This window comes from Myiozetetes cayanensis, unplaced genomic scaffold (assembly GCF_022539395.1).
Source record: "Myiozetetes cayanensis isolate MyiCay16 unplaced genomic scaffold, myiCay2020 scf6-25, whole genome shotgun sequence".
NCBI lineage: Eukaryota > Metazoa > Chordata > Aves > Passeriformes > Tyrannidae > Myiozetetes > Myiozetetes cayanensis.
Window position 1 is genome coordinate 61364995 of NW_026087853.1, and position 27999 is coordinate 61392993.

Below are 27999 nucleotides of genomic sequence, written 5' to 3' on the forward strand. Positions count from 1 at the left end.
AAAATATTTGCTTGAAAGGACATAAAACATTTAAATAGATTTATTTTTCAAGTGTTTACATAAGCCATGGACCAATTGGTTTCCAACGTTGAGTTAAAGAACTGCAAAGACATATATACAGGTATGTTTAAGGCCATCAGAAAATTTAAACCTGACAAGAAACTAAAACTCTGAACACTCATTTTATATGGTAGAAGCATTACTAATTTATTCTAAAACTGGAGAGCTTAAAAAAGGAGATACATTTTCATTTAATAAAAACCTAATGGATAAGGACTAAAATTTAGCTGGACCAAAACTCAGGTGTACTTTGATCCACTACTGGAACACATTCCATAGCCATGAGAACTGAGCCAGTTACACCCATCTCATTGTTTTATGGGTGTTAAAAAGTGAGGGGAAACAGACGTGGCTTTTAGAAGTGACAGCTGTGAGAGCAAACAATCAATTCAATTCAGAACCAAAGGTGAGGTTAGGCTGAAGTTTTCCTAGTACGGTTCTTTTATGTGCTGCTCAGAGTGGCTTTAGGATGTGCATTTTGGACAACAGATTTCCTTCCCTCCATTAAGGCTAAACCCAGAGAGCCACAAGCAATTTTAATAGCATTATATTCAAGAATTGAATTTTCAAAGGATTGAAAACTTTTCCTGTCCCATCCCCGTGGGAAGCAGATGGAATATCGTGGAAACACATTTCAGAAATTAAGTCTAATTCACAGTGACAAAAACCTCAGCTCCAGCTACAAATTTGTGTCTTCAAGCATCCATTTCCATCTTTGCAAACACTTAAACCTAGACATTTCACATAAACAAGAAAGATGACGTGTTTTTATCCAAGATGGGACCAGCAGCCTCATTAACTGGACTGGCTAATGAGAGTTCTTGTGTCCCCCATTGTATCCACAGGAGATTTGCTTTTGATCATACGAAATTCAACCACTTTTCAGTATCTTTATCATCTCATCATTTCAGTATATTTATCATCTTTTCAGTATTTATTTACAGTTAAAACCTCTTCAGTAACTTCTCTCCACAGTAGTCACTCAAATGCCATTTGGGGAAAGAAGGAAGCTCGATCAATTCTCCCAAGCCCTGTAACATAATCAACCTGCCTCAAAAATAAGGTCAGCAGGACATTTTGAGAAGACACATTAAGGTCCCAAAGTTCTCTGAGAGTTTCAAATCCCAGCAGAATGCATTTACTGGTTAAAACAAGAAGCCAACAATCCTCTTCCAACTACTCTGATTGCTGAGATGCAAAAGGCAGTATCTTGGAAAGAAAACAGGAGTTAAATGAAGTTCAGAAGGCTCCACAGCAAAATCCCAAAGTTGTACAGTTTTCTTAAAATATGCAGGAACAACAGAAGTGAAGTTCAGGACATTGGCCTCAAGTATGAGACAACAGCTCTTTCTAAGCTTTTAAGTTGAAGGATGTCCAGGAAGGATCCGAGTTTCCCAAACACAGTAGTAACAGGTATAAACATCTGATGGATTTGAGTGATTAACATTATTTGCTCAAGAACCCTTGAATGACAGCCAAGCAGCAGCAAAAGGCTGAAGGCAGAGGTTTGTTCTCCAACACCCCCCACTGCACGTTATCACAGCCCAGGTAACGAAGGCCCTGCCACAATAAAACTCTCAGGGTAGGTGTATATTCAAGAAGGCAGACAGAATTAGGCTCCAATTCTCCCCAAAACACCAGTTCTTGGAAGAATCAGGTAAATCCACCAAAAAGGTGCAAGTGCTGTGTGCACCTGCAGGCTCAGCCCCAGCACTGTTCTCTCACTCTGTCCAACACAGCATGAGTTTCCCCAGAGGAACAGCTCATCCCAGGCTCTGCAATAGGAGCAGCCTTGAAATGCCCCCACTTTGCCTCAGGATTAACTTCTTGGAACAGTCTTGGCTCAAGATATGACCCTTTTCAAAGCAAACGTACCTAGAGAGTGCTCATGATCAGGATGGGACTGGGATCCAGAGCCAAGCTACAGGGTAAGGATAATTTGGAGCTCCCCTGAACAGGCCAGAAAAACAGCGAGTGGACCCATGTGCCACAGGGTGACCCCAGCAGAGCTTTCACTTCAGTTTATTACGTGAGATTTTAAAAGGGTTCAGTGCAAATTCCCAGCCTAAACACCTCTCATGGACTTGTTCCTCCTCTCCCTCTCCCAGCAAACAGCAGAGCAGCTGCTCTGAAGGCCATTCTCACACGGGAAAAGGTTTACAAACCTGTCAGGAGGCCCCTCAACTACCCAATGTTCTAAGCTGGAAAAAAACCCCAAACCAACCCCCAAAACTTCCAGTGGAATGTTCTGATCCACTCAGGAATCCTGAATTCAATATGCTGCATGTTTACTGCCCAACTACAATCAGGAGCATTTGGTGAGCAATGGGAAAAGCTGCACAGCTTGTGTTCTACCAACCACTTGAGCAGGAAGCTGATGCACCAAAAAAATTAATTAAAAGGAATTCACTGTTTTCCTACATCGGTTCGACATTAAAAGGTTTGTCTTTTTATTTGTTTCCAGTTAAAAAACAGTTGGGACTATTATCTCAGTAATAACCTCCTAAAAAAGACACAGAACAGCAACTTCTCCCCGGCTGCAGTTTCTGGATTGTGATACTGGTACGGAATGTTTTTAGGCCTTGACTCAAGCTGCTGCTCCCAGACATCAGCACCGTTTCAGGATGCCTGGGGTGGAATATTGTCTTCACAAACTTATCACTTCCCGCTGCAAAACCATTTCTCATTTGTGCTCTTCACACAGGACATAGAAAAGTGAGATCACCACCTATTTGTACGGAGTCCCGAGTTGTTCCACCGCGAAGTCAAAACATCTGACTGCAAGTTCTGAGTGAAAACAACCTTGAGTTTTGTACAGAATAGTTAAACAACACGCAGCTGTTCCTTAATGTCACCTTTCCACAGGCAGGAATTATCTGATGAGCAATACTTAACGTGAGAGCATATAGCACTTTTCTTCTTGCGTGTGCTACAGAATGCAACAGAACTACCAACACCTCTATGGAGGCAGCATCAAAATATTCTCCCCGCTGCAGAGAGAGTGCATGTGCGCAGAAGGCAGGCACAAGTGATTTTTCCAAGGATTATACCACAAGGATGCAGTAAAACTTGAGTAAGACTTGGTATTTTCCAGCTCCTAGGCTTATGCCATTCCTTTTATACATCGCTGCCTTGATGAAAAGGAAAAGTCCATAAAAACAAAGGTTTCCCAGAAGTCACAGCTAGTAGATTAAAACCAGGAAAACAGGACGAGGGTTTACATCTAGTCAGGAAAAGGAGACTATCAGGGGAAAAAAAAACCAAACACAAATAAAAAAAACCTTATGAAATGTCACCCCATCACATGGAATCTGTTTCAGCCGTTGAAAACCAGTGTTCCAGGATACAATTTTTATAAACATGTTTTATTTGTCTTGCTTATACCATTAGAACTGTAACTGCTGGCTGTCATTTCCCTTCAAAGGGGAAATCAACTCAAACACATACTGGTGCTTTTCAAAAGAGAGCAATTAAAAGGGCAGCAGCAGCGGGCATTTGAGATTTCTTCAAACCTTCAAGGCTGCAGGAAAGACAAAAGGACATGTGACCAAAAGTGTTATGATTATCCATTAGAGATTTCCATCAGTACCGGCATCAGTTATTTAGGTGATAATACAGCAAGGTCAAGTATTAGTGACAGACAATGTGCAAGTCATAAGGAATGATAGAGATTACCAATCCTTACAAAAGTCATCGCTATCAAAGGAACTTAAAAGTGTTTCAAAGAGATACCTAAATACTTCACATCAAATATACAGTGGCCATCCAGATTATATCCCACGTTTGTTGCAAAATTTTGTTGAAGTGCCAAATCAAAGCTTTGTTTTTGTGTTTTTTTTTTCTTTTTCTCCTAAAAAAAAAATAGTTACACAGTTACATCAGCAGTTATGCAAGCGCTCTTAAATCCTTAGCCACAGGAATCAGGGCCCTGGTGATGAGGAGGCTGCAGCTAAGGGTGCTTCTTCTTTGTCAAAAACTGGCTCTAAGCCCATCTGTCTATTGAGGGCAATTGCATCACTACACATCTTTAACTGTTCAGTGCTTCAATTTAATCAGAAAAAGCTGAAATGCAGTTGCTCTACCAAGCCACACTTCACCTTTTCCATCCTTTCATGGGCACATTTTTTGTCAACTGCCACCACAGTAGATCTTTATGAATTTGCAGATTTTATCCCAATTTGTTAAATCGCTTTTAAATGTCAGAAGTGAGTCTTTGCTTTTTTTTCCTGCCACTTCAGTTAACCATGGAGATTGGATCACCCTGGAAATTGCCTTTTTTTTTTTTTTTTTTTTTTGCTTTACTCTTAGCAAGGGTGAGGAATCTGAATCTCATGTGCAAGGCTCAAGATGATGCTTAGGACAGAACATGCAGAGTAAACGTTGTTTCGTTCCTTTCAATATCCAGGTAATATAAAGCTGGCAACTGTAGTCCTGTCATTATGGGTAATGAAAATAGTCCCTTTACAACAAACTTCCTGTAAGGGAGAACAAATAGATAATAACTCTTCTGGTAACATGTATTGTACACTGGCCAGCGTGTTTTTGGCGTTGAACGTGATCCTGTGAACGTGTTTAATTCACTTGCTGAGCGTTCATCTGAGGCATCCCTCTGTTTGGTCTGGGGGGTCCTCCACGACCTGGGAAACACACAAAAAGGGGGCATTTAAAAATATTCCTAAATGTTCTGATGTAAACTGTGGAAGACTTTCTTCATTACAGTTGGGCTTCCTAAAATATATAGCAACAGTGATCAAAATAAAATTTACAAGTTCAACTACAGCCTCATTATGTCTGTGGGGTTTTCCTGTTTTGTTTCCTAAGGCTTTAATTATTAAAAGGCAGGCAAGTAGTTCTGCTGCATTTAAAGTGTCAACAGCAATTGCTGTTTTAGCTTCTTTTCCAGGAATTTCTCATTCAACAGCCAACAGAACTTCCACAAGTTCCAAGGATCCCAGTACAATTCAAGTCAGCAGGGTCCTCAAGAGGTTCTCCAAGACCAACCCCTGCTCAAAGGCAGGGTCAGCTCTGAAGTCAGAGAAAGTAAACTTACTCTTCAATTGTGAACTGCTGAGTAAGGGGTGAGGCTGCTTTCTAAATCCAGAATTCTGGAAGTTGGATCAAAACCTTCCATTCAGCCCAAATCAATTATTCACTACTCAGGAAATTACCTCTAGGAGCTCCCCGAGGTCCACTTTGTCCAGAGCCACGTTTGAAATTCTGCTGATATCCATCCTGAGGCAAAGAAATTGAAAAAGTTACAGCATAAAAACTGGGCACTATTATTAATTGCAAATAAAATAAGGAGCTTTTAAAGCAACACATACTGACAAAACATCTGTGCCTTCAACACGCAGCATTTCATTAGTCTGCATGAACCTTAGAAGAATCAGTTCTTATTTCTACTCCTGCCTAGCAGCTGTAATACAATGTGCAATGCCAAACGCTCCCTCCAGTTACAGGATGTGTTGCTCAACGTAAATAAGAAATGTAAGCAGATGTATTTAGCATTTAAATTTCCAAACTACACCGAGGTAGTTGGTGTTTGTTAGCAACAGAAGTCCTTGGCAGAGTTCTCACCAACAGATTTGAGTGTTTTGTCTTTGCCCCCCCAGTGTGGTCTCTTACCCGCTGGTAGTTTGAGTAGTCCCGAGGAGCACTGAACTGGGGCTGCGTGTAACCACTGTTGGGAGTGTTGGAAAAGGAAGGGCGGTATCCATCGTATCCCCCTAAGGAACAGGACACAAGTCTGTCACTTGAAAATGGGAACTTACTGCTCCACTTTCTGCTACTACACAAAGAAAAGCAGTGACACCATTTTAACTGAACCTGAGCAAAAACCCACCCCTTCAGCAAGAGCTGTTTACTGCAAGTCAAGCAAATGTTTGCAATGTCAGGGTTAATACTATTACAAGAAACAAGAACAAAGATCTAGTAAGAACTGGGAGGAAAAAGCAATTCAGTGCATTCCTCCAGTAATCTGAGGTTTGATTTACAGAACATTCAATCCAGAACTAACCATGATACTAGGATCTGTATCTAACAGCTGTGACCGATGCACTCATACTGCAATCAGTTCTATTTTTATTACACAGGTTTCTTCTCTACTCCCCAGCCACAGGAGAATGTGGCAGACAGTACCTATGTCCATTAATCTAACCCCAGAACACCTGAAAAAGAAACCATCTCTCTCTCCCATTGTAACAATGACAGCCACATATAATCATCTACAGGAATCATGAACATTATCTTATTTACTCAACTACAGCATCATTCCTCCATTCCTGTCAATTCCCTTGTAGTGACTTTGAAACTCTTTTGTTCTTATGCTTCTACATTACCCAGTCTCTTCTGACTATGGTGAAACACAGAACTCTAAAATACACTACTTCTACCACAAATGGAAATAAAAACCATTTTTGAACCATCAACTGGCATTTAAATTCCTCACTTGAAAATTCTGTTGGCTATTTCTGTTATTTGCTTATACTTGCAATAAATGCCTAATGCATCCCGATATCCTCACAGGACGTCCAAACCCACACCTAAAATTTAAGTTTCTTAACGCAAGCAAGAGGGTTTTTTACTCCAAATTTCAGTATCACCTAGAGATACTCTTGCAGTCTAACCACAGCAGGTCAGCCTGATTTGCTAGGTTGGCACAGTGCTTACAGAGGTGCACGCTCAGGAGCGCTGTGCAGCCGCTCACCTCGGAATCCATTGGCCGGTCCCCGGTAACCGTTCATGAGCCCGCGGGCCCCGCGGGATCCCCCACGGGACACCCCCCGGCTGTTGTAGTAAGGCTGGCTGTTCCTGGGAAACCCCGTGTTCTGCTGGGGAGGCTGCTGGTGGTTGCCTGCCACCTGGTGAGGCTGGTCCGGGGATCCGTGGTAAGTACCAACCACTGCAGCGCAACGGCAGGGGAAAAGAAACATTAAGTCTGTATTTCTTTACGTTCCCAGGTAACTCCCTTCCAACTCAATATTCAATTATAGAGGAAAAAGATCAGCCTCTTCTTTACTCCATAACCCAGTGTTGTTAGCACGTCACCCTCATTAACTCTGTCTCTCTCTGCATCTGTAACTTTCATCTCAGTAGACTCTGGATACAGACTTGAGTTTTTCAAGTTGCTACCCTGGAAAGCAATCTTTTGCCTGCTGAATTCAAACCATGTCACTGATTTCCCCAGAAGGTTCTGGCCCTTTGAGAATCTCACATCACCTGTGAGAAGCACCCACATTTGCTCTCACTTGTGCCTTACTATTCTATTTCCTGTATATAATGCCACCTCAAATAGCATCATTTTTCAAAAAGCAAGTTTAAGGATCATCCAACCTTGTACTCCACTCTACTTGCTTTCACTTTAGAACAATCGTGCTCATGCTTTTTTTAAACCCAGAGAAAACCCAATCAAGTGCCAAAATTCTTTTGACAGCTGGAGGTAAGACACACTGAATTTCACTCTCTGTTGGATATTCCAGCTGAGACAGAGTAACAAAACCTGGTATTGTCAGGGGAAAGCTTTGCAAGATTAGGAACATTTGAGAATGTGTAACATGCTTTGCTCCATCCTCCAGGCCTTCACAGCATGAGCACCCACTCTACACTGAGGCTGCTGCAATTTTAGCTTTTGCTGAAAGAAGTGTACCTGTCTGGAGTTGTTCTTGCTGAAGATCTGATTGTTCTACTTGGTGAGGTTGATTGGAGAAACTCTGGTTGTAACTGGCCTGGTACTGATTCTGCTGCTTAAGGGTTTCTGGCTCATTAACAGGAGGAACAGGTGCATTCATGTTGAATACCTGTAATGGTAGACAGACGGTTCTCTGGTCCAATTGACCTTTACAACTTTTCACATGAAGTATCAAAGTCTGAGAAATGTGAATAACCAAAGGCTATTTTATGTAGCTACCTGACTGATTTCAACAAAAGGAATGACCACCAAAACAAAGGGATTCATTCTTTTAGTTTACATTGTTTTCTTTTTATTTCTTATTTCCTTACTGTTTGCATGGATTGGAATGGAGCTGCATTGACGTTGATTCCGCTGCTATGCAAAGGCTTGCTGGACCCAGCCTGGAACACCTGGGGCTGGGATGCAGTGGGAAGTGATGATGAGGATGGGGTCTGGTCTGCGTTCAGTGACATCGAAGCCTAAGAAGGAAAAATAAACAACATTTTAGCAGCTTTTGAGAAACCAAAAAAAAAGTGGCAATGCCTGAGCTTCACCTCTACAAATGACTATTTTCTACTTCAGCCCAACAGCCTCATTCACAACAGCACAGTGAGAGAGGAAAAACCCTGCAGCCTTCTCCCTTGTTGACTTGAAACACAACTAGAAAAACTTCAGATGGGAAATGTATTTCCTGGCCTAACTGCTGGCCAATGTGAAAGGCAATTTGCATTTCCTAAGCCATCATCAACATGACACTCACAAACTGATGTTGGCACGTTGAATATAACTAAACAATTGATCTTGCAAATTAAGCCTTACTATGAAGGACTTACTGGTCACAGACAGGGTCAAAATTCTGAAATTACAGGGAACAGGAGTAGCCTATTAATAGCAACTAAAAATACTATTTTTAAAAGGAAACACAGACTAATATTGATGATCCCTGCAAGGAGAGTCCTTCCCACCCCTCTGAAACCTGACTTGCCTGAATCTGGTCAATTGATTCTTTCTGTGGCTGTTGCTCTGCTGTGTGGGAAGGCTGACACATGGGTTGGAAGGCTGTATATCCCTCACATGACTTAACATCAAAGGGAACACTACTGGGCAAAGGTAAGACTCCATTCCTGAGAATCTGCAACGTCTGCAGAGCACAGAATCTGCACCTAGTGATGCCTGTAAGCAGTGATGCTGAAGAGATAATGGAGACAACCAATTTCCCAAAATCAGAACTTTGTTTCTCATACAGTTAGGAATTAAATCCTTTTGAAACAGAAACCAGGCCCAATAGAAAGCTCAAATCCAAAATAAAATGTACTAAACATTTTACCTGTGTAGCTTCTGGTTGCACAGGAACTTGAGTAGGCTGGGCAAGTCTTGACTCGGCATGAACTGAAAGAAAGTAACTTCACTTACTATACAATCAAACCTTCTACAGAACAGCATTACTGTCCTACCTGATTCTGTTCTCTGAGAGCTGATCAGCATAAGGTGATGAAGCCTTTAGCATGGCAAAGCCATACTCAAATTACCAACTCCATGCAAAGAATATTTTTTCTAGTTGTCCAAAATAATCCAAAGCAAAATTCTATTTTGCCCATTCAAAAAAAAAAAGTTTCAGATGTTCCACATTTCTAAGCAGAACCTATAAAGCAAGTGAGAACTGAAGACTAAAACTAGTATACCTTTCTGAGAAAAACACACCTGAATAGGGCTGTACTATTACTTGTGGTGATCCTTTTATTCTGCAGCAGTAACTGAAGCATTTTTAGATGACTTGCAGGCTTCCCCAATATTTATGTTTAGGATTTATCATTACAAACCTGGAGGGCAAACCATTTGTGGCATGTCCAAACTCTGTGCTGGGTTCATGGGCTGTGCAGATACAATGGCAGGATCAAGTGTTTGGTTCTCAAATTCCAGCATGGAGTCCTGAAGGGAAAAAAATTAAAAAACAATTTAAAAAAAAAATTCAAATCCAATTTACTGCATCTTAAAGATATGAGCAGTCAGAATAGAGAAATACCTGCATGAAGTTGTAGGGGCCCTGCATCTGTGCCATGAGGTCCTGTACTCGCTGCCTTCTCACCAGAGGATCTGCCTGAGCCACAGTGGGGAGCGTGTGAGGTTCAGGAACAGGAGGAGATGTCGCTTGTGTCTGCTGCTGCAGCGAATTTACCACCTAGCAAGAGACAAGCAACCAACTCAAACTTCAGCTCCAGTCAACACAAAAGTGACTTGGTAGTTCTTGGAATCTATGGCTATTGCCTAACTCATTATGGATGGAATTACTGTAGTGGTGTTGAAGAAAAATACTACATCCTACAGTCATGCCAGTACCAGCGACAGCTCCTGGTCTGAGCACTCACAGGATTAGAGTGCTCTGTTTTCTCTCCATCTACTCTTTTCTCAATTAATAAAATATTAGGGGGTTTTTAGAGCAAGATGCGAGACAGCACTTTATCAGCATTTGGAAATTTAAAGAAAGGTGGGGACGAGAAAAGCTTCAGAAATATGCACAAATTGGGAACAATTATTTTTAATAAGTACAAGTGGAGTCCGAATTTTTGGGTCTTTAAGACTTCAAAATGGTCAATTTTCATAGCCACTTTTATTCTAGCAAACTGATTTACTGTCTCAGGGAACAGCAGGCAGCATTGCAAGGCAGCACCATGGGGGGACACCAGAAGCCCAGAAGCAGAAGCACAACTCACAGTGGGCAGGAAAGCTCAGATTTACCAGACAGATTCCAATATAGCAACACGTCAAATGTGCAACAAATACCACCTTATCAGAGACAGCAGAGCCACCAGGAAAGCTGGACATGAGCAGCTGAGAACACCCATCATCAAAGAGTTTGAAAACAAACAGCAACAAGGACAGTCGAGCTGCACAAAGGAGCACTTGGATGTCCCTACACCAGTTTTGCTTTGAGCAGCTCCCAGAATACAGAAGTGCCCTTTTCATTTCAACAAATGTCCTTTAAAAACACCATTGTCAATAACTTGTCTATCACTTCTCTATTCCCATGAGCTTCTAATATTAATAAACTTCCAGATAAACAGGAATGCCTTCAACTTAGAGCTGCACAGGATATAAATTAGGATACATGCACCTGAAAGTTCAAAATATTTAAGTGAAATACCTGATTTCTCATTAGAACTGCAGGAGGCAGACTTTTGTACAGCAGTCAGGACACGTGACAAACCAGTCCTATAATCACAGGTCTGAACTTTAAATTGCCACTAAAGCCTGTAAATTTTTTTATTTTCAGATTGCTCAAAGAAACCCACAGCATCTTCCAGTATTCCTACTTCTTGCTCCCACTTCCAAACCTTGTTTGGATATGACATTCTGCACAAGCAACTGCCTCACAAACTCCAGTGACTTGTTCCTTGACCAAATCCCTAGCCATCTGTAACAGGAAGTGTCAACAAAACTAAGAATGAACCACAACCTACAGTCCTTTTCAAGATTCCCTCCAGATCCAAATCACTGCTATTTGCCATCCACAGAGAAGCGACTGGACATCTCCAGTGTATGTACCAAGCACAACTGCTCTGGTCTATCACACAGTCCCCAAATTTCACCACCTTAACTGTTTCCAAATAAGATCACACATGCAGACCTTTGGCACATTATAAAGTTGGAAAGTCAAAGAAAAACCACAAGCCAGATCACTGGGTAGAACTGGAGCTGTAAAACCATCGACTACTGGTCTCCTGCATAATTGTTACCAAAAAAATTATTTAAGCACTGTCATTAAACTTATGAAGTCCAAGTCATTAATACAAATCCAGTATCTTCAGGAAAAAAATACAAGCTGATGGAATCATCAAGAACACACAACAGGGACAAAATGTTATCATTTCCCTTTTTCACCAGTAGCACAGTATGAACTTCAGATGGTGCTTCAGATCCTAGATCCTCTTTTTCAAAACCCCTCTTCTGATGTCAAATGAAATCGTTTAGGGCCTATTTCTTTATTCTTATTAGCACCACCAGGTACTCTGACCTAGTACAATCAGAGTAGGATGAGACTGCTAAACAGATTTCAAGTTGAGTGTGTTCAGTTGCCAATGGACAGGACGGTTCTAAATTTAACAGCTCTTTAACAGGGCTGCATGAAAAAGGTACAGAGACTACTCAAATAAAAGGATCATTACTCAAAAAGCAAATTATTCCTGACCATGCATGTCCACTGATCTTGGGGACAGAGCAGCACAGTGCAGCTTTCTTTCAGGAGAGCTGAACCGCTTGGCAGAGCAATATCTGACTCAAATTGCAGGCTCCCCTCTGAACCCTGCCCCTGACACTGGCAGCAGAAAGCACCGCCAGACACAATCAGGACAGGCCACAGAAGGCCAAGGGAAAAGGAGGGGCAAAGGGAAAACCAGGATTAATGAGACCACAGAACCACCAGAATGAACTCATATTCTGTCAGTCTGAGAACAGGTTCCAATTTGACACAAAATCCATCCAACCAACGCTCCGTAATTTAAGACACAGAGAACTTTGCACACAAACAGATTCAGGTTATTCCTTATGACAAAGAAAGCACTTTAAAAAAATCAATTAAAAGCCCACCAAACAACAACACAAAACCCCACAAATACTATTACCAGCAAAGGACATATTCACCAAAATTAGAAAATCATATAACTTGGACAATTTACAAGAAAATTCTTTAATTCAAAATTACAGAAGGCCCATACAAAAAATGTCCTGTGAGACACCATCACTTCTCAAACTACAAACATAGCACCAGAAATCCTGACTGTATCCCATCTACTGAAAAAGAGATGAGTTTATGATATCCTTCCTCCTCAGGAAAAATTATGGAGATTTTCTGAGTAAATGTTCTCTTTCAGCTTCCAAAACTCCCAGCCATCACTCTCTTAATGCCACAACCACCTGCAGCTGAAGAGCACAAAGCTCTGTACACTGTGCATCATGAGCTTCCCTAAGGACAAGTCAGTTGTGTTCCCAAGAGAAATGGGACTGTGATGCCAGTCAGGGCAGCAAAACCAATGTCAAAGGCAGATATTCTCCATTTCCCCTTTTATGTTACATCTGAGAAATAAGGTTCTGAATTACAAACAAAGTCTTCAACTCCATTTGTTCTTCTGCCTGATTCCTTTTTACAATGTCCAAGATACTGGGACAGAAAGGACAACCTCAGCATATATTCTTTGTATTGTTCTGTGAAAACAAAGCTGACAGTGCAGATTTAGCTGACTAGTAAAGATGCATGAAAAATGAGCTTCTGAAATCTGAGACACGAATTTTCAACCTGAGTTGTGTCTCCATCCATAGTACTAAGAACTAGAGAGAACTCTGGACACTTGGTGTAAACACAGATACACTCTGGGTGTAATTTTAAAATGCTCTGCCTTCTAGGAATACTTCAATCCAGCATGGCTTTAATGTGTGGCTTGGAGGGTCTCTTCAGTTTTTTAAAAAGACTTCTTGAAGCACATTCAATAGCAGTGATATTTTGGGGGTTTTTTACATAAGGGAATGGAATACTATGACAATGAACTAGCAAGCATTCCCATCCCTGGCAAAGCTGCGTGGTCAGTTGTAGAAACCTCCCACCCATCCTGAGCAGTACTAAATCCTTCAGGGGTCTTGAAAACCCTCGGAGACAAATTTCAGGTAGACTCCACGTAAAATCAGGCAGGATCCAAATGGCTGCTCTCTTTTTCACCCCAAGATGCTGAACACTTACTCCACTCCTGCACTTCAAACAGCCTGAAGAAACCAAGGAAGAGTCTAAAAAATGGACAATCTGGAATTTTTCTGGTAAAGTGAATGCAAAGATGGAATTTCCAGCACCCAAAAGGTGCTGCTCATACTTGTTTGTAACAGATGGACACAATTCAAATCCCAACATATCACACATCTGAATGACTCCATGGGACCTGTCCTTTCCAGTACATGAAGAACAGAAATTCCAGCGCATAAATCACTTAACTGGGAATGGATCCCAACACCAGTTTACCACAAACACCACAAGTGAACAATCACTCAACTGCAAAGTAGTAACAAGTGAAATACTCAAGGAACTGTAGTTCTCGGATGCAGAGACGACACACAAGCATATTTTAACATAAAATTACACACAAAAGCAACCTGCAGGAGGTTATTAGTTGAGTTACTGATTTCAGCTCCCTCTCCATGGACCTGCTCAATGAAAGCACAACTATGCCATATTGTCAGCAGCTGGGCAGATAAACCTCAAGTTCTCTATTAGCAGCTAAATTCTCCTAAAAAAAAAAAGCTTCAAAAAACTATTCCATGTCTTTTTTTTTAGCCCAAGACTTTTAAGTCCTGTTTTCCCAAGCAAGCCACTAATGAACAAAAGCAAGTTCTCTGTAAACTTAGCCAGACTGTGTAAGTTTTACTTCTTTTTATTTTAGTTACTCCTGAGCTAAATATGCAATTAAAGAATGAGTGGTGAGTCCAAGTCTTCTTAAATATATGTATTTTTTTATATATTGGGGGAGAAGGGATGCAATACTAAAACCTCTCATGAATTGTGAGCCAGCAGAAACAGGGATTGCAATTTTACCTGCAGTACACAAGATCTTACCTCAACCGTTTCAACTGTCCACTCATCTACCTGTTCCTTCTCACTACTGCTGAACTGAGCCTCTGCCATGAATTGTCTGTTTACATACTAAAATAAAAATAAGAAAGGGTATGAAAGTAAAAGTAAGTGGCATTAAAGGTACACAAAATGACAATCTTTCCAGTGAATAATACCTCAGTTGATTCAACTTCAGTTGGTTCAGTAAATTCTTCTGCTGCATCAGGTTCTGTAAGAAAAAGAAATATACAATTTATGTGGGGGGAAAAAAACCCACCTTGTATAAGAAAATCAAACCAGAAAACCAAGCAAAAAACCCAAAGAGAAGACCCCCTCCCCAAACAAAACAAAACCAAAAACCAAACATTAACAACCCACCCCAACAAACAAAAACAACACAACCCACCAAAACAAACAAACAGAAAAACCTCATCACCCACATATGTTACAGATCAAGAAGATAAAGTTAGACCAAAAAAACCTCTTCTTTATCTCAGAATGTGAGGGGCAATAACAGAATACTAGTAATAAAGAATACTAGTAATAAAAAATAATCTGAAGAGTTCTGAATGAGAAAAAAAAACCATATTAAATTCTTGCTAGGGTGAGTCATGTTCAGCTACCCCAAGTTTCTGTTTTCTCCAAAACATACTGAAAAAGGAAAGAAGTAATGATTTTTTCTTAAAATTTGGTACAATATTGCCAAGTTTAAGTGTGTGAGCTTAAGACTTTGCTTCAAAACTCCTAACAAAGGATTAAACCGATGGGAACCACTGAAAAATGGGAAAGCCTCAGGCAGGCAGAACTGTAATCTGCAATGCAATCATTGTGAGGAACCCAGGGACAAGCCAGTACAGCAGAAACAGATCAGTCCCAGGCATCCTGATGTTCTCACCAGCCTCTGCCACAGTGTCTTCTACTGCAGGTGCAGGCGCTGCCTCCTCCTCCTCACACAGCCCGTTCTGGTGGTTGTGGGTGCTGTCGAAGTAACTGGTCTGAAGGATCCGTTCCACCACCTCCTTCAGGGCTTTGTCTAGGAAAGTGCCAGTAAAAGATTAACACTGACTCAGTCCTGATCACCTCTGCCTCCCTTCCCTAAGATCACACCAATTTTATTACCCTTTTGCTGGGGAGATGTCCCAAGCCAGTGCATGACCACTATTGACAGGACTTCTTCTTACTAGATTACATTAAATAAATCAATAAATAACCCACTTTCTTAAGGGCAAGAATAACCTTAAGAGCATATAATACTCCCCAGAAGATTTGTGAAACACTTCAAAGTGTGGGTTTTTTTCTTTTATTCCTGCTATTAAAAAAAATCATCTCTGGTTGCTTAGTTTTGAGTTTGGGAAGTTTTCAAAACTCACTGAACTTTCAACTGTATCTGACTTGTATTTTCCTCATTAAAAAGACACTACTGAAAAACAATGTCTTACAAAAGAAATTACACAGGTGCCACCTTCATGAAGGTTCTTCCTCTGAGGTGAAGTGGCTCAAATCAGCCTTTGTAAGCAAAACCACTTGCATTCAATGCCCAGCACTCAATGATGAGTGGCTGGGCACCTTAACCCACAGGAAATCAGCCTCACTGGCAGGGCAGCATCACTGGAGATTGCTGTGGAGATTTCTATTTCTGCAAAAAAGCAGACTACTGGCATGATCACAGCCTGGTCTGCAGAGTTCAGTGAAAATGTGGCAAAAGCAGAATGCTTTCTGCAGGAGCCAAGGGGGAGAGAACATCACACTAATGAAGGCCATTAAAGTTTATGTATTAGATGTTATTGACAAAGCTCCTTGTTCATACACAGGTCTCCACAAAATAAAGAATCGCCACTAAGCACCACCAGTAGCAGAATACTGCTGAAATAGCAGCTTAAATACTGAGTAATGCTATGTCAGCATGAAAAAAATACACTACACAGTGAGCCCACACTTGAGAAGTTATTAGTCTGGTCAAGATCTGAAAAAAAAAGTAGTTACTCTAAAAACTCACAAAGATGAGTAACTGCCTAAGTTCTCTTATATCAGAAGTGTATTTTAATTCAAGCACAAATTCAGTGTGCTGTCTCTCTTCATACTGAGACTACACTTACAGGTCGTTCCACAAACTGGTTTTTCCTTCCCTTCCAGTAAGTCCCACAGGTGAACAGATGCTTGCTCATACTGCTCATTCAACCTTAAAAAATAATTAGTAAGAGTTAATTTCTTCCTAAGTCTTTCAGTGACTACAGTAAATACATGAAGTGACTGACGATCAGAAAGCAAAGCTCTTTGCTGTAACCCCACCTGACGTTCATGTCTCGCTCAGGGTACACCAGCTTGTAGAACTCATCCAGCACTGTGAGCTCCTCCTCTGTCAGCACCGGGACCCCGTTGGAGCCTTGTTTCAGGTCGCTGCGAACTTCATCGTCCCCCAACTTCTCCAGAATGAACTGCAGCTCCAGCACCGTCTTTAAACGCTTCTGCTCAGCCTCCTCCCGCATCAGCTGCTCCCTGCGAGCCGTCTTCTTTATTGTCTTCTGGATCTGAGGGAACCCAAGGAACACCACACTGGAAATGGCTTTTATTGCTAAGGAAAGGTACAGAGGTTATTCACCATCTCCCAGGACAGGAGGAGGGATTCACTGGAACTACCAGGAGAGCAGCTTAAAACAGAGAAACAAAAGCATTTGTTTTTTCATGTACCACGGGAGAGAACTCATGGAACGTTTTGCCATGAGAGGCTGGGGAGATAGATGGGATCAGCCAGTTCAAAAAGGATTTAAAGGAATTCCTGGACACGAGGTCCCCAGTCAGACACTACGGGGAACAAATCTGCATCTACCCCGGCATTTTCACAGATGCTGGAAGGGAGTGGATGATAATCATCAACCTTGTGCTCTGCACTCAACCTTCTAAACCTACAGTCACAATGCAGGTCTTAAATGCAACACTAGTCTGAACCTACAGGATGTTTCTTCCATTCTTAATCTAAGCATCCCAAATTCAGCTTGTTTCCTTTTTAGCTTAAATCTTCTCTTTCCAAAAATGTAGCTTGTGACAGTAACTTTCGCTCTTTTGAAACATCTACATTTCTTTTTTAACATCAGAGACATATCTTAAAATCAACTGAACGAGAACTAACTCCAATCCCAAAGATCTGCAACCAAGTTTGAAAGCAGAGCACCAATTTGGATTCACTGACTGCTGTCAGCTAACCAGGGAAATACCTCAGGACAAACTGGCCCAGAAAAGACAAGTTCTCCATTACTAACATTCCATAAACACAGATGGAACCCTGATGCAAGAAAAGTAAAGGAACAGCTCGGCTTAGAGTCCTACAAATTTACAGCTACAAGAGAGAAAGCCGTCTGTAACACGTGGATGCTGATGCCCTTCACATTATCACATAGTCTGTTCACAAACTAAATACACCCATTAGACCAGTCTGCTGCACTGACACCCCCTGCACAGCCAACTCCTCCAGCGCTGCTGCTCCTTCCACAACTTTTTAGAACTGAACTCTCGATCGCTTATTTTGCATCCTTGATAAAACACCAACGCAAAAGATTGTTTTACTGGTGTTCAGGTCATTTATCCCTTATGAAAGTAAGAGTAATCTTGTCTCAGACTGCAGTTTCATTCAGACTATTTGTAATTAACAAGACAGGAAGAATATTGTAACAAAGCAAATGCAATGCTTTCAGGTGCTGAGACTTTATGCCATGTGGTAAACCAAGAAATGAAAGCCCAGAGTGAGAAGCAGGCCTGTGAAATCCCTTTAAGGAAGGAAGTGACCCTCTACAACACTGCATGACAGGCCTGTTCTGTGATCCCACTGTATTCAACACTTATTTTTCTGTCAGAAAATTACTACATTATTCTTGTTTCCATACCTTTATGTAATGCATCAGGAGAATCTTTTAGAAATCATCTTCAGAAAACCTGACACCAACTATAATAATATATAGAAGAGTCAAACATACAAGAAACCATGACCAATAATCTCTACAAACAGAGGTGACTACTGACTGCACCAGTGAAAAGGAGTTTAAAGCCCAAAGGTTTGGAAAACCCACATGGCACGGCTTGATCTTTAACTTACATCTTGGCTCAGGGCCATGAAACTCCTCTGCAGTTCTTTAGCAAATTCCAGATTATTTGTCACTTCCTGGTATTTTGACACCGCATCCTAAAAAGAAAACCAAGAAAACCACAAATGTAAACCATCACAAATAGAAAAAAACCCCCACAGACTTTTAACAAATAAATCCCCACATTTTTAGTTTCTAAGTGAGACACAGCATCCCTGAATGAGGACTATGGCAACTACGGACTGGCAGTCAAGCTACTGCCCTCCTAAAACTCCATCATGAGCTTCCCTCCTCCATATGACCTGTCAGTCCTCTGCCCTGCTCCTCAAACACCAACTTGATTGTGGTTTATCTTCAGCAAGATGCCATTACAAAATAAAAATACACTGATATGTCAGTTTTCAGCTGGCACAGAAGGGCCCAAGTGAAGGTCTGGCAGATGAAAAGAGCACACAGACCAAGGGAAGCAGCTCTGTAAGTGTCAACAGCTGCAGGTTATCTTTTTGTTGCTTTTCTCAGTGTTAAAAATCATCAAGAAAATGTTGATTACTGAGCATCTGGTAATCTCTTGAAGTATCAATATGCACGTTTGCATCACACAACTGAATTTAAATTGTTACTTGTTCCATATTTACAACAACTGCAAAACTGCTGTTGAATTGAGCTCTCCAAGAAGCTGCTTCAAGAACCAGCCCCAACAAGAAGAGAAGCAGCACAGAGCTCATCTAGAGCTCCCCATCTGCACTCAGAGCTGGGACAGACACACACAGAGCTTATTATTGGTCTGAGCTCCACCTCTAACTCAGCTACACAGAGGAAGTGAAATCCATCCCTTAACTCCCCACCAAGAACACAGAACAATTGAACAGAGATCTGGATAGTGGGGTTTTGTTGTTGTTTTTACCAGTTGATCTTGATTCAGACGTTCTCCCTTGTTCATTCGTTCCTGGTAATCATCAAGTTTGCTCTGAAAAGCAAGACAAATACTGTTAGGAAGAGTATAAATCCAGTTACTGCTTTTTCCTCCTTGTGCCAACAGAATTATATACTGTAATTCCAGTCAACAGACTGTAATACCTTCCACAAGCATCAAACTGCCATGTAAAAAGACCAGCCGAGAAAAATTGTCTTCTGGATTAAAAACAATGTAAATACTTCCCTAAGGGATAAATATTTTAACCTTTATTTGGCTATCACAGTATGTCTTCATGACTAGAGTGAATTCCTAAGGAAACAGACATTCCTCCCAAAGGGAACACCACTCTCACTACATTCCCTTCGTTCTAAACATCAGGGAGCTGAACTGAGGTCTGAGCTAGAGCTCATTGCCACTGTGTCACTACACCACCAAAAACAAGACTGCAAACCTCCACTGTCAACTCTGTTAGGATTCAGAACTGCAACTCTCTGTAGTTGCACCAGTTAAAAGAGTTGTTAAGAATTTAAAATAGTTTCTGATCCTCTGTGCAAGAATGCCCACCAACACAATTCATATTAATAGCTCTAAAACAGTTTCCTTAGAGAGCATTAAGGATTTTTTTTTTCATGGGAAGAAACTGAGAAAGGAATCATCAGGCTAATTTTCAGCAGGATCAGTTCTCTAATCTGCTTCAACAGAAACCCATGCAGAACACTGACACGACCAAAAAAGCAGGTAAAACTCCTGCATGCCCAAGACAGAGATTCTACAGGCTAAGGAGAAAGGGCCTTCAAAAGGAAGCAATCTGTAAGGAGGACATACCTCATTATTAACCTGTTTTCATCATTTCTGTATTATCACATGATTGTAGTTTGCATGAAACTTCCCTTGATCTAATAAAAAAGTTATTAAAATGAATTCTTAACTATTATCTTCCCAATCTAGCATAACATGAAAAGTGAGAGGAACAACTAATTTTTAATGTGAAAGAATCAAACCCCTGATGCAGCACTGTTTTGGGTTTATATTTGCCAATGAGTGACTTTTTTGTTGTTGTTGCTTTTGGCCTTTTGTTTCATTTCACTGATATTTTTCTAGTTAATTCAACTTCTACGCTCAATCTCAGACCTTCTAGAAAGCTCCAAGTCTGCCAAACTTTAGCAGGAAAGCCCCTCTTAGAGGGTATTTGATGCTGAAACACAATCACCCTTATGAGACTCAGGCCTTTTGATGTCACCCAATGCCCAGTTTATTTCTCTGGGAGTCCTACAGGTCAAATACAAAATTTAACTTCTTCATCTGAAAGATGAAAGTCAAAGGCAAAGTTAAAGGAAGAACTTCCTGAGCTTCAAAAATACGTGACTGAGAATTTGCTGCTGGGGACAGACACTACATGGTGACAGTTGTTAAAGACAGCAGCCCCAGCTCAGAACACATCAAAAAAGCAGCCCTGAAGAGCACTTGGCACACTGCAAATCTCCCCCAACAGGAAGTAAGGTCAGTTTACTCCGCTCCACACCGATTTTAGAACAGATGCTGACACGCTTGGGCAATCACAGAACAGTTCTCATCGTTCTCTGAGCGTGGCTGAGCTGTGAAGCCAAAAGGGAGGGGAAAAGAGCTCCAGAGTAAAGCCAGGCCTATCCAGACCTTCCCTGCCTAAGGGGGCTTAAATCCTAAAAAACCCTGGCTTGCACAGAAGGAAATGTTAACCTAAGCTCCTACTCCCTCGAGTCACTGAGCCCTTGCTGCAGATCACAATTCCCCTGCTCACACTGATGCAACTGTTTGGGAGGCTGCACAGTGAACACCCTGCAAACACCATCAAACAGGGTCTGCAGAAATGCATTAAACAACCCAACAAATCCTGTGAGCCAGGCTGCAACACAAACCCATAACCAACAGTAAAACAAACAGGGTAGAACACCACATCCCAGAACACCTCCTTGTTTGAGGAAACATGTATTGCAAAACTCTGCTGCAAAGCACTCACACAATCCATGCTGGTGGCTGAGGGCACGAGGGTGGGAAGAGACAAAATCTCCTAAATAATTACAATTTCTGTATACTTTTTCCATGCTGCTGCATTTCAGCATGGCTGGTGTTTGCAGACTAAGGCATCACAATAACGTGTGTAACAACGCACAAGGTGTTCTTAAATGGTCAAGTATTTAGAAATCTCATGTAAATGCTTTGCTTAGTTTTATTCAAGTAAAAAACAAAGGAATAGAAGGAAAGTTACTTGTCTTCACTTGTTCTTCCTTAAAAACATTCAAATGGGAAGGTAAAAGCTGAGGAAGGAAAGCCCTGTCAGCTGCAATGCAGAGGCCAAGCAAATGTGCATTTAGTTGTACATTATCACAAAGATTTCAAATGCCAAGTAAGCACTTTCCTATCATCCCAAAGACATTCTCGGATCCAAAGGCTGCATTACACACAAATATTAAGTAAAATGCCTCCTTTTTAATCTCTACCAGCAATCTAAGACCAGCATTAGTGCTGTAAAACAACTGCAGTAAAATTCCTGCTTAGCAACCTACTGCAGTGCCTGCAAGAAGGAAAGGTTTTCCTGATTTCCCCCCCTTACAGAACCTCACCCTCACTCATCAGATAGAGATCTCCAAGCATAAAAGCTAAACCAGCAGAAAAAATAATAATCCAGTGGCAAAGTGAGCACATAAATTGTGTATTGAACAGCTCATGAGTCAGCAGCTCCCCAGTTACACAGGCAGCAAAGCCACCCTGCTCCAGCTTTTTCCACTGAGAAACCTCAAGTGTTCTGGAGTTTCCTGGGAGAAAAGCACTCCAAACAGGCTCCCAGGGGCAAGGGCAAGGTGCTGGTGTTTATTGTTTAACCACACCCTGGAGTTTACCTGAACAGGAATCCAAAATTCAGTTACTTATTGCGGGAAGAGACACCTTCCCCCCACACCCAAGTTCTCTTTTCCTCCTCTGAATTGCCTCAAAAATGTCATCTTGAAGTGAAAACAAAAAAACGCAGTCCCATGACATTACCTTCCAAACCAACAGTGGCTTTACAAATGCCTGACCACTCGGCTGTGCTGGTACAGTCATTTACAGTGCTGTGCTCTAAACTGGATCACTGGAATCATCAGATTAAAAATAACCCTCAAAAAAGGGGGTCAGGAGCAGGAGGGAGGCTCTATATTTAACCTGATCATTTCAGTGATATGGTCAGAGCAATGACAGCAGCACAAGTGTGTGTGCCAAGGTGCAAGGGGACAAGGTAACCTCTTCAACCGGCTGCAGCAACCCCTTTGTAATGCAAACTTCACCACAGGCAAAGGAAAGATGAAGGGGACACTGCAAGTCTGTTTTCTGAGACATCTCCAAACCTGCATGGATGTTTTTGACAGTACCAAGCAATTAAGATAATCCAAAATTTAAATTAGCTGTGTAATACATTTTGCACTGAAGCAAAAGAAAAGCCAAGTTACAAACCACAAGTTTATTAACCTGTTTTACACTGTAATTTCTCTGCTATCCACCATCATCTCTACCCAGTCATCTGTTTAACTTTGCAGCAAAAACTGCTCAGAAATGACCAAATAAAACCCCAAAATGAAATCAGTCTTCCCATTGCCTCAAAAAAATAGGCAGGGGAAAAAAAATCAAAAAGGTAAAACACTTGAACTGTATCAGTTTAACTAAACATGAAGTTGAGAACCTCAAAACCCATCACAGTTCTCACACTCACCGTCTGGATACAATTTCTAATTTATATATATATATATATATATATATACACCCCCCCCCAACAAATCCTGAGAAGCTGTTTCAGTCCTGAGTTACAATCAAGAAGATATAAGGATGCAAAACACCAATACTCCAGAACACAAAACATTTACAGGTCTCCTGGTTAAACTGAATTTATTTTTGAAATAACAGCTGTAGATGCTCTTATGGTTTTTTTTTCCCCAAAGTCTGTTAAGTTTGACAGCTGAGAAAAAAGTATCTGCACACTGTTAGTTTGAGACTGCAGTTTGATGAGCAGCTCACCCCAGAGGAAAAAAAACCTTCCTCAGTTCCCAGAATTAAGTCAGAGGCCTGGAACTCCAAGTTTGGATATTCTTTCCAAACCACCACCACCACACAGCATTTCCTACAGAAACCAGGAATCTACAGGCAAATCGAGTACACTGCAAGAGACCTGGATTTTGCTCTAAACATCGTTCATGTTCAAAATAAATGACTTTTACAACAGAAGTGAATTCTAGAACACAAACAGGGCTCTAGAACACAAATGGGGCTCTCCTAGCACATTGTGTGTCTTTTTCTTCTTGAAGAGAAAGCGTCAACAAAACATCTCAAAGCAGCATCTGCAAACCTTTAACCAGAAGGTGTTTCACAGTTTGCAGGACTCACCACTACCCAGTGAACACAAGTTGCTGTGAGACAAGTTAAAAACAAAACAGACCAAACTGAAACCTGGAAGCACCAACCACCACAATTTCACAGACAACCTGCCTGGATTTTCACACATGGAGCCTGATAATCAAAACTGCTGTCAGGAGGGGTTTCAAAGACTTGGGCTTTCAATATACGATTTCAAATGAATTTTACATCTTTGTTTCACTGTAATATTTAATCTCCAAAGACAAATTCCAAACCAAGCTTCACAAGGAAAGCTTTGGAGACACTCATGTGCCTGGAACTTCCAAGTGGCCCAAACAGTGGTCAAAAGCACTTCAGAAAGTTGCTACCCATGGGCAATTCAAGTGCAGTGCTTCCTGCCACCATTAACTGCACCTACAACGGAGGAAAATTGATCCCAGCTTTTAGGGAGGTTCCTGTTTCCCGGGTGAAATCCAACATTTTATTGAACCAAGTCAGATCAGGTCAAATATCCGTCTGCTGCTGCGTGAGAATTCCTGAGCAGTAAAGACAGCAGCACTTGTTAACTCCTCCTTTTCCACCCCAGCCAGGGTTACACTCGGTAGGAAATTCAGCCCGGCTGATAAAGCAACAGCAGCTCAAGTTCCCAGCCCCAGCCAACGTGGGCCATCTTCCCAACTCTGCTCATGGGCTTTACCTCACATTCACAGCTGCCCAAGGCTAGTCTTTGTGAACACCTGCCCACACCCCAAACCACGTGTTAGCAAGGACTGTTTTGCCCATTGGGCAGAACGTTTGTTTCATCAACTGTTCTCACACAGCTCGTGCTCTGTGACACGAGGTGAAAGCAAAAATCACTGGGGTTTTCATTTATCACTGGAACTAAACCCATGTTCAACCTACATTCATTTGGCTTGGAATTTGGAAAGGTTTTTCCCTCTAAAAACAAAACAAAACGGTGGTAAAAGAAGAAAATGCAGGCCTTAATGAAGTATTTTCTCCTAGGCGGGATTGTAATCTCAGACACCCAACAAACACCAGGAGGAGTTCAGTTAATGTAAAAGTTGCCTGAGTTTGTCAACATACACTGGAGTTGTGGGTTTGAATGTTGTGAAAATACCCCTTTGACTCCCTCTTCCATGCACACACGAATATCCTGTCTTTTCAGAGGAAGAACACAGGAGAGCATTCCCATCATTTCCAAACATAAAGCCCTGAGGGAACACAGACATTTTCAGGCCATGTTTTCACATACATTTCTCAACAGCAATTCAGTTTACCCTGGTCCCTTTTAACACAAGCAATACTCCTTCTTTTAAATGAGGTCGCTCTTAGGAAAAGAAAATGAAAGTGTAACTAATGATCTTGTATTTACAGTTTACACAGAAACATTCAAAATAGTATAGCACAAAGTTATAAATATTATTTCAATTTGTGTATTGTATTGTGGTGCTCATGCCATTTTATCCTCAGAGTTTAGCAGGAAACAGGACACTACATTTAATTCAAAAATTTTATTTTCTTCATAAAGAGTGACCTTTCCTCAGCTAAAAGCTGCACACTCATATGATCTAAAACCTAAGATGGTCCCTCTTATAGAACAATCATTTTTCACCCTTCAGAAGGATGGGTCTAACTCAAGTATATTTTTGTATTCATTCTCAAACACAAAGCTCTCAAAAATCCTCTCTTCTGGCCTTCATTATCAGCTGCTGACAAAGAAAGGGTTGAATGTTCACCTGAGCACAAGTTTCAGTGAGATTTACTGGATTTCTCATCTGTGTAGCATCCACTATAATTTTACTTCCTGGATGGTTAAAACAATTAATATATTCGTGTCCAAAGATTCAAAATAAAGGAAAACAAATGAATTTGTGTACACTTACCAAGAAGTAACATAAAAATATCGAGGCCCACGTGTACAATGAGCTTTGTTTTAGGACACAAAGCCCTCAATACTCTTTATTAAAGAACACTGATTTAGTAAAAACTCTTGATTGAGGAATCAAGGTAGAGGCTCAAGCCCAAAAATGTGCAGTTCTGTTTAATATACCAAGAACTATTGACTTCTGTAGTACTTCTCTGAGTCCCAACTCAGTTAAGTTTCAGAACTTCAGCTCAGTAAGACTCGGGAGTCTTTGAACTTTCATTCATCACTGTGAGATCACAGCCAGGTTTTCAAGACCCAGCCACTGCCTCTTCTTTAAGCCCACCCTGTCTAGCACAGAGTACCCCCAAAAAAATGCCTGACATCATTTTAAAGGATCATACTTCAAACAGAAGCCATTTCTAGGAAAAAAGGGCACTTTGTCCCCTTTATACACTTGCTGTGACACCACACTTGTACTATGGAAGCTGACTAAAAGTCCACTCCGAAAGGAAGGGCTAAGCCAAGTGTAAATTAGGTGTAAATTATTTATTTTCAAAGGTAAATAAAAACGCTACTCACAAGGAAAGCTGACCCTCTCACCAGTAACACTGGGCTTATCCTCTTGATTACTTCAAAGGACAGAACGTTCACCTACTCAGCTTTTAAAATACACATTTTTAGCATCATATATTTTCAGAGGATTTTTAAACATATTGGCTGGAGCAGTAATTTCAAACCATTTTTGGTTTGAACAAATAGAGACATAAAACAATCAGAGACATAAAAACCTCCTCTCTTGAGCTGGGGCCCGGTATTGTGTGTGCACACATCCACACGCATTAATGACAAGACACATGTGTTGTCCTGTGCATACACACCAGTATTCAGACAAAGATCAAAAGCTCCTCCTACTCCAAAATTTATCTAAGAGCTCCTGGCTTGCTCATTTTGGTTATTTCATTATTAAAATGCAGCAAAGTCCCCCACCCATTTTTTTTAAGTGGGAAGCTACATTACACAGTGTATTTGTACCTGTATTATTTATCCACAGTATGTTGTTTACATACAGTGTATTATTTACAGATAAAGCACAGCTTGTTTCATTTACAGCTCAGCTGTAAACACTGATTTACTGCTAATATTTCCCTTTCTGAAAATAATCTATATAATGCTAAAAATGTGTATTTGAAAAACTAAAATTTGCAGGTGAACATTCTGACTGTCCTTTGAAGTAAATCAAGAGGATGAGCACAGCGTTACTCGTGTGAGTATAAAATACTAATCTGGGCTACTGTGACCAAAACTGCTAGTTAAACAATAAAGGAGAGTTATTGTGCCTGTTTGCTTCCGAAGATAAAAATAAAAATAGGGCTACGACACAAGTTATTCTTCAGTACGAAATTATTCCGACACGAAATCGTTTTCCAGCAATCCCTGATTCCAGCCTGGCAGTGTGGCGTTTCGAGGCGAGTCTCTGGGCTGTGTGTTAGTTATTTTACTGACGGGCAGCTCTGCAGGTCGGAAAGCCCTGCGCGGTTCAAGCGGAGCGCCGGGCCGGTGTAAAACACCCCCGGCACGTCCCGGCCCCCGGTCCTAAAAACAGGGCGTTGCAGGCGGGCCGATGCGGGCGGAGGGCCGGGCCGAGGGCGCCGGCGGGGCGGGGTGGGCTGTGAGGGCTTTGTGAGGGCGGCACAATGAGCCGGGCCGGGCAGGCCGGGCCGCCGCCATGTTACGGCTCCCTCCATGTGCCCGCCCGGGCACCGCTCCCGCCGGGCTCCATCCCGGGCGCCGCGCGGAGCCGGGACGAGGGCAGCGCGCTGGGAAAGGCCCCGCCGCCGCGAACAAAAGGCGGAAGGAGGGGGAAGGGAGCGGCGCCGCCGAGGGGGCTGCGGGCGGCGGCGGGGGGGAGAGCGGGTGGAAGGGGAGGCAGCCGCGACTCCTCCGGGCTGTGCCGAGCGGGGCCGGGCCCCGGGGCAGCGGGACCCCCGCCAGGGGAAGGGGACGGGCCGGGCGAGTGGCGATCGCCCTTCTGGAACGTTCCAGCGGGCGGCCTCTGGGGGCCACGCCGGGAACAACCCGGGAGGGTTCGGCGGAGGGTCCGGCACAAGGGAACGAAAAGGAACGGGCCGGGGCAGCTCCAGGGCCAGGGGCGGGCAGAACGCGGTGCGGGAAGTCAGACGGGGACACGGGGGAGCACCTTTTTCTTCTCCAGGTTGCGCAGCTTCTTGTCGATCACCCCCAGGATCTGCTTCATGGCCTCGGTCTGCACCGTGGTGATGTTCACACCCGCCGCCGCCTGCGGGGCCGCTGCCGCCGCCGCCACCGCCGGGGCGGCCTCGCTGCCCGGCGCGGCTTTGCCGGCGCCGCCGCCGCTGGTGGTGCTGCTCGCCATGGTGCTGTTGGTAGCCGAGGGCATCTCTGTGAAAGGAGAGACAAGAGGAGCGGAGAGAGAGCGAGCGG

At 42.2% G+C, this 27999-nt stretch overlaps 1 protein-coding gene across 2 annotated transcripts; it reads right to left on the reverse strand.

Annotated features, from left to right (window-relative positions):
* Positions 1-24: 24 nt before the first annotated feature.
* Positions 25-27999, reverse strand: CAPRIN1 (cell cycle associated protein 1). Of its 2 annotated transcripts, XM_050335209.1 has the most exons (17): positions 27737-27998; positions 19299-19361; positions 18406-18492; positions 16608-16846; positions 16415-16497; positions 15214-15351; positions 14495-14547; positions 14322-14408; positions 9753-9908; positions 9550-9658; positions 9057-9118; positions 8059-8208; positions 7706-7856; positions 6767-6961; positions 5686-5786; positions 5229-5292; positions 25-4697 (listed from the first exon to the last, which is right to left on the reverse strand). In XM_050335209.1, the coding sequence occupies exons 1-17, from the start codon at positions 27953-27955 to the stop codon at positions 4633-4635; spliced, it is 2022 nt and encodes a 673-aa protein (XP_050191166.1). In that variant the 5' UTR covers positions 27956-27998; the 3' UTR covers positions 25-4632. The 2 variants fall into 2 exon arrangements, with proteins under 2 accessions (XP_050191166.1, XP_050191167.1); XM_050335210.1 differs by lacking the exon at positions 14322-14408 and having other exon boundaries at positions 27737-27999.

What these genes read in the sequence shown, in the direction of transcription:
- CAPRIN1 (XM_050335209.1), bottom strand. Translation starts at nt 27,955, where the DNA reads ATGCCCTCGGCTACCAACAGCACCATGGCGAGCAGCACCACCAGCGGC. An exon ending in ACAAATGGTTTGCCCTCCAG is followed by an intron (nt 9,119 to 9,549) that starts GTTTGTAATGAT and finishes ACTTTCTTTCAG; the next exon opens with TTCATGCCGAGTCAAGACTT. An exon ending in GCAAGAACAACTCCAGACAG is followed by an intron (nt 6,962 to 7,705) that starts GTACACTTCTTT and finishes GTTGCGCTGCAG; the next exon opens with TGGTTGGTACTTACCACGGA.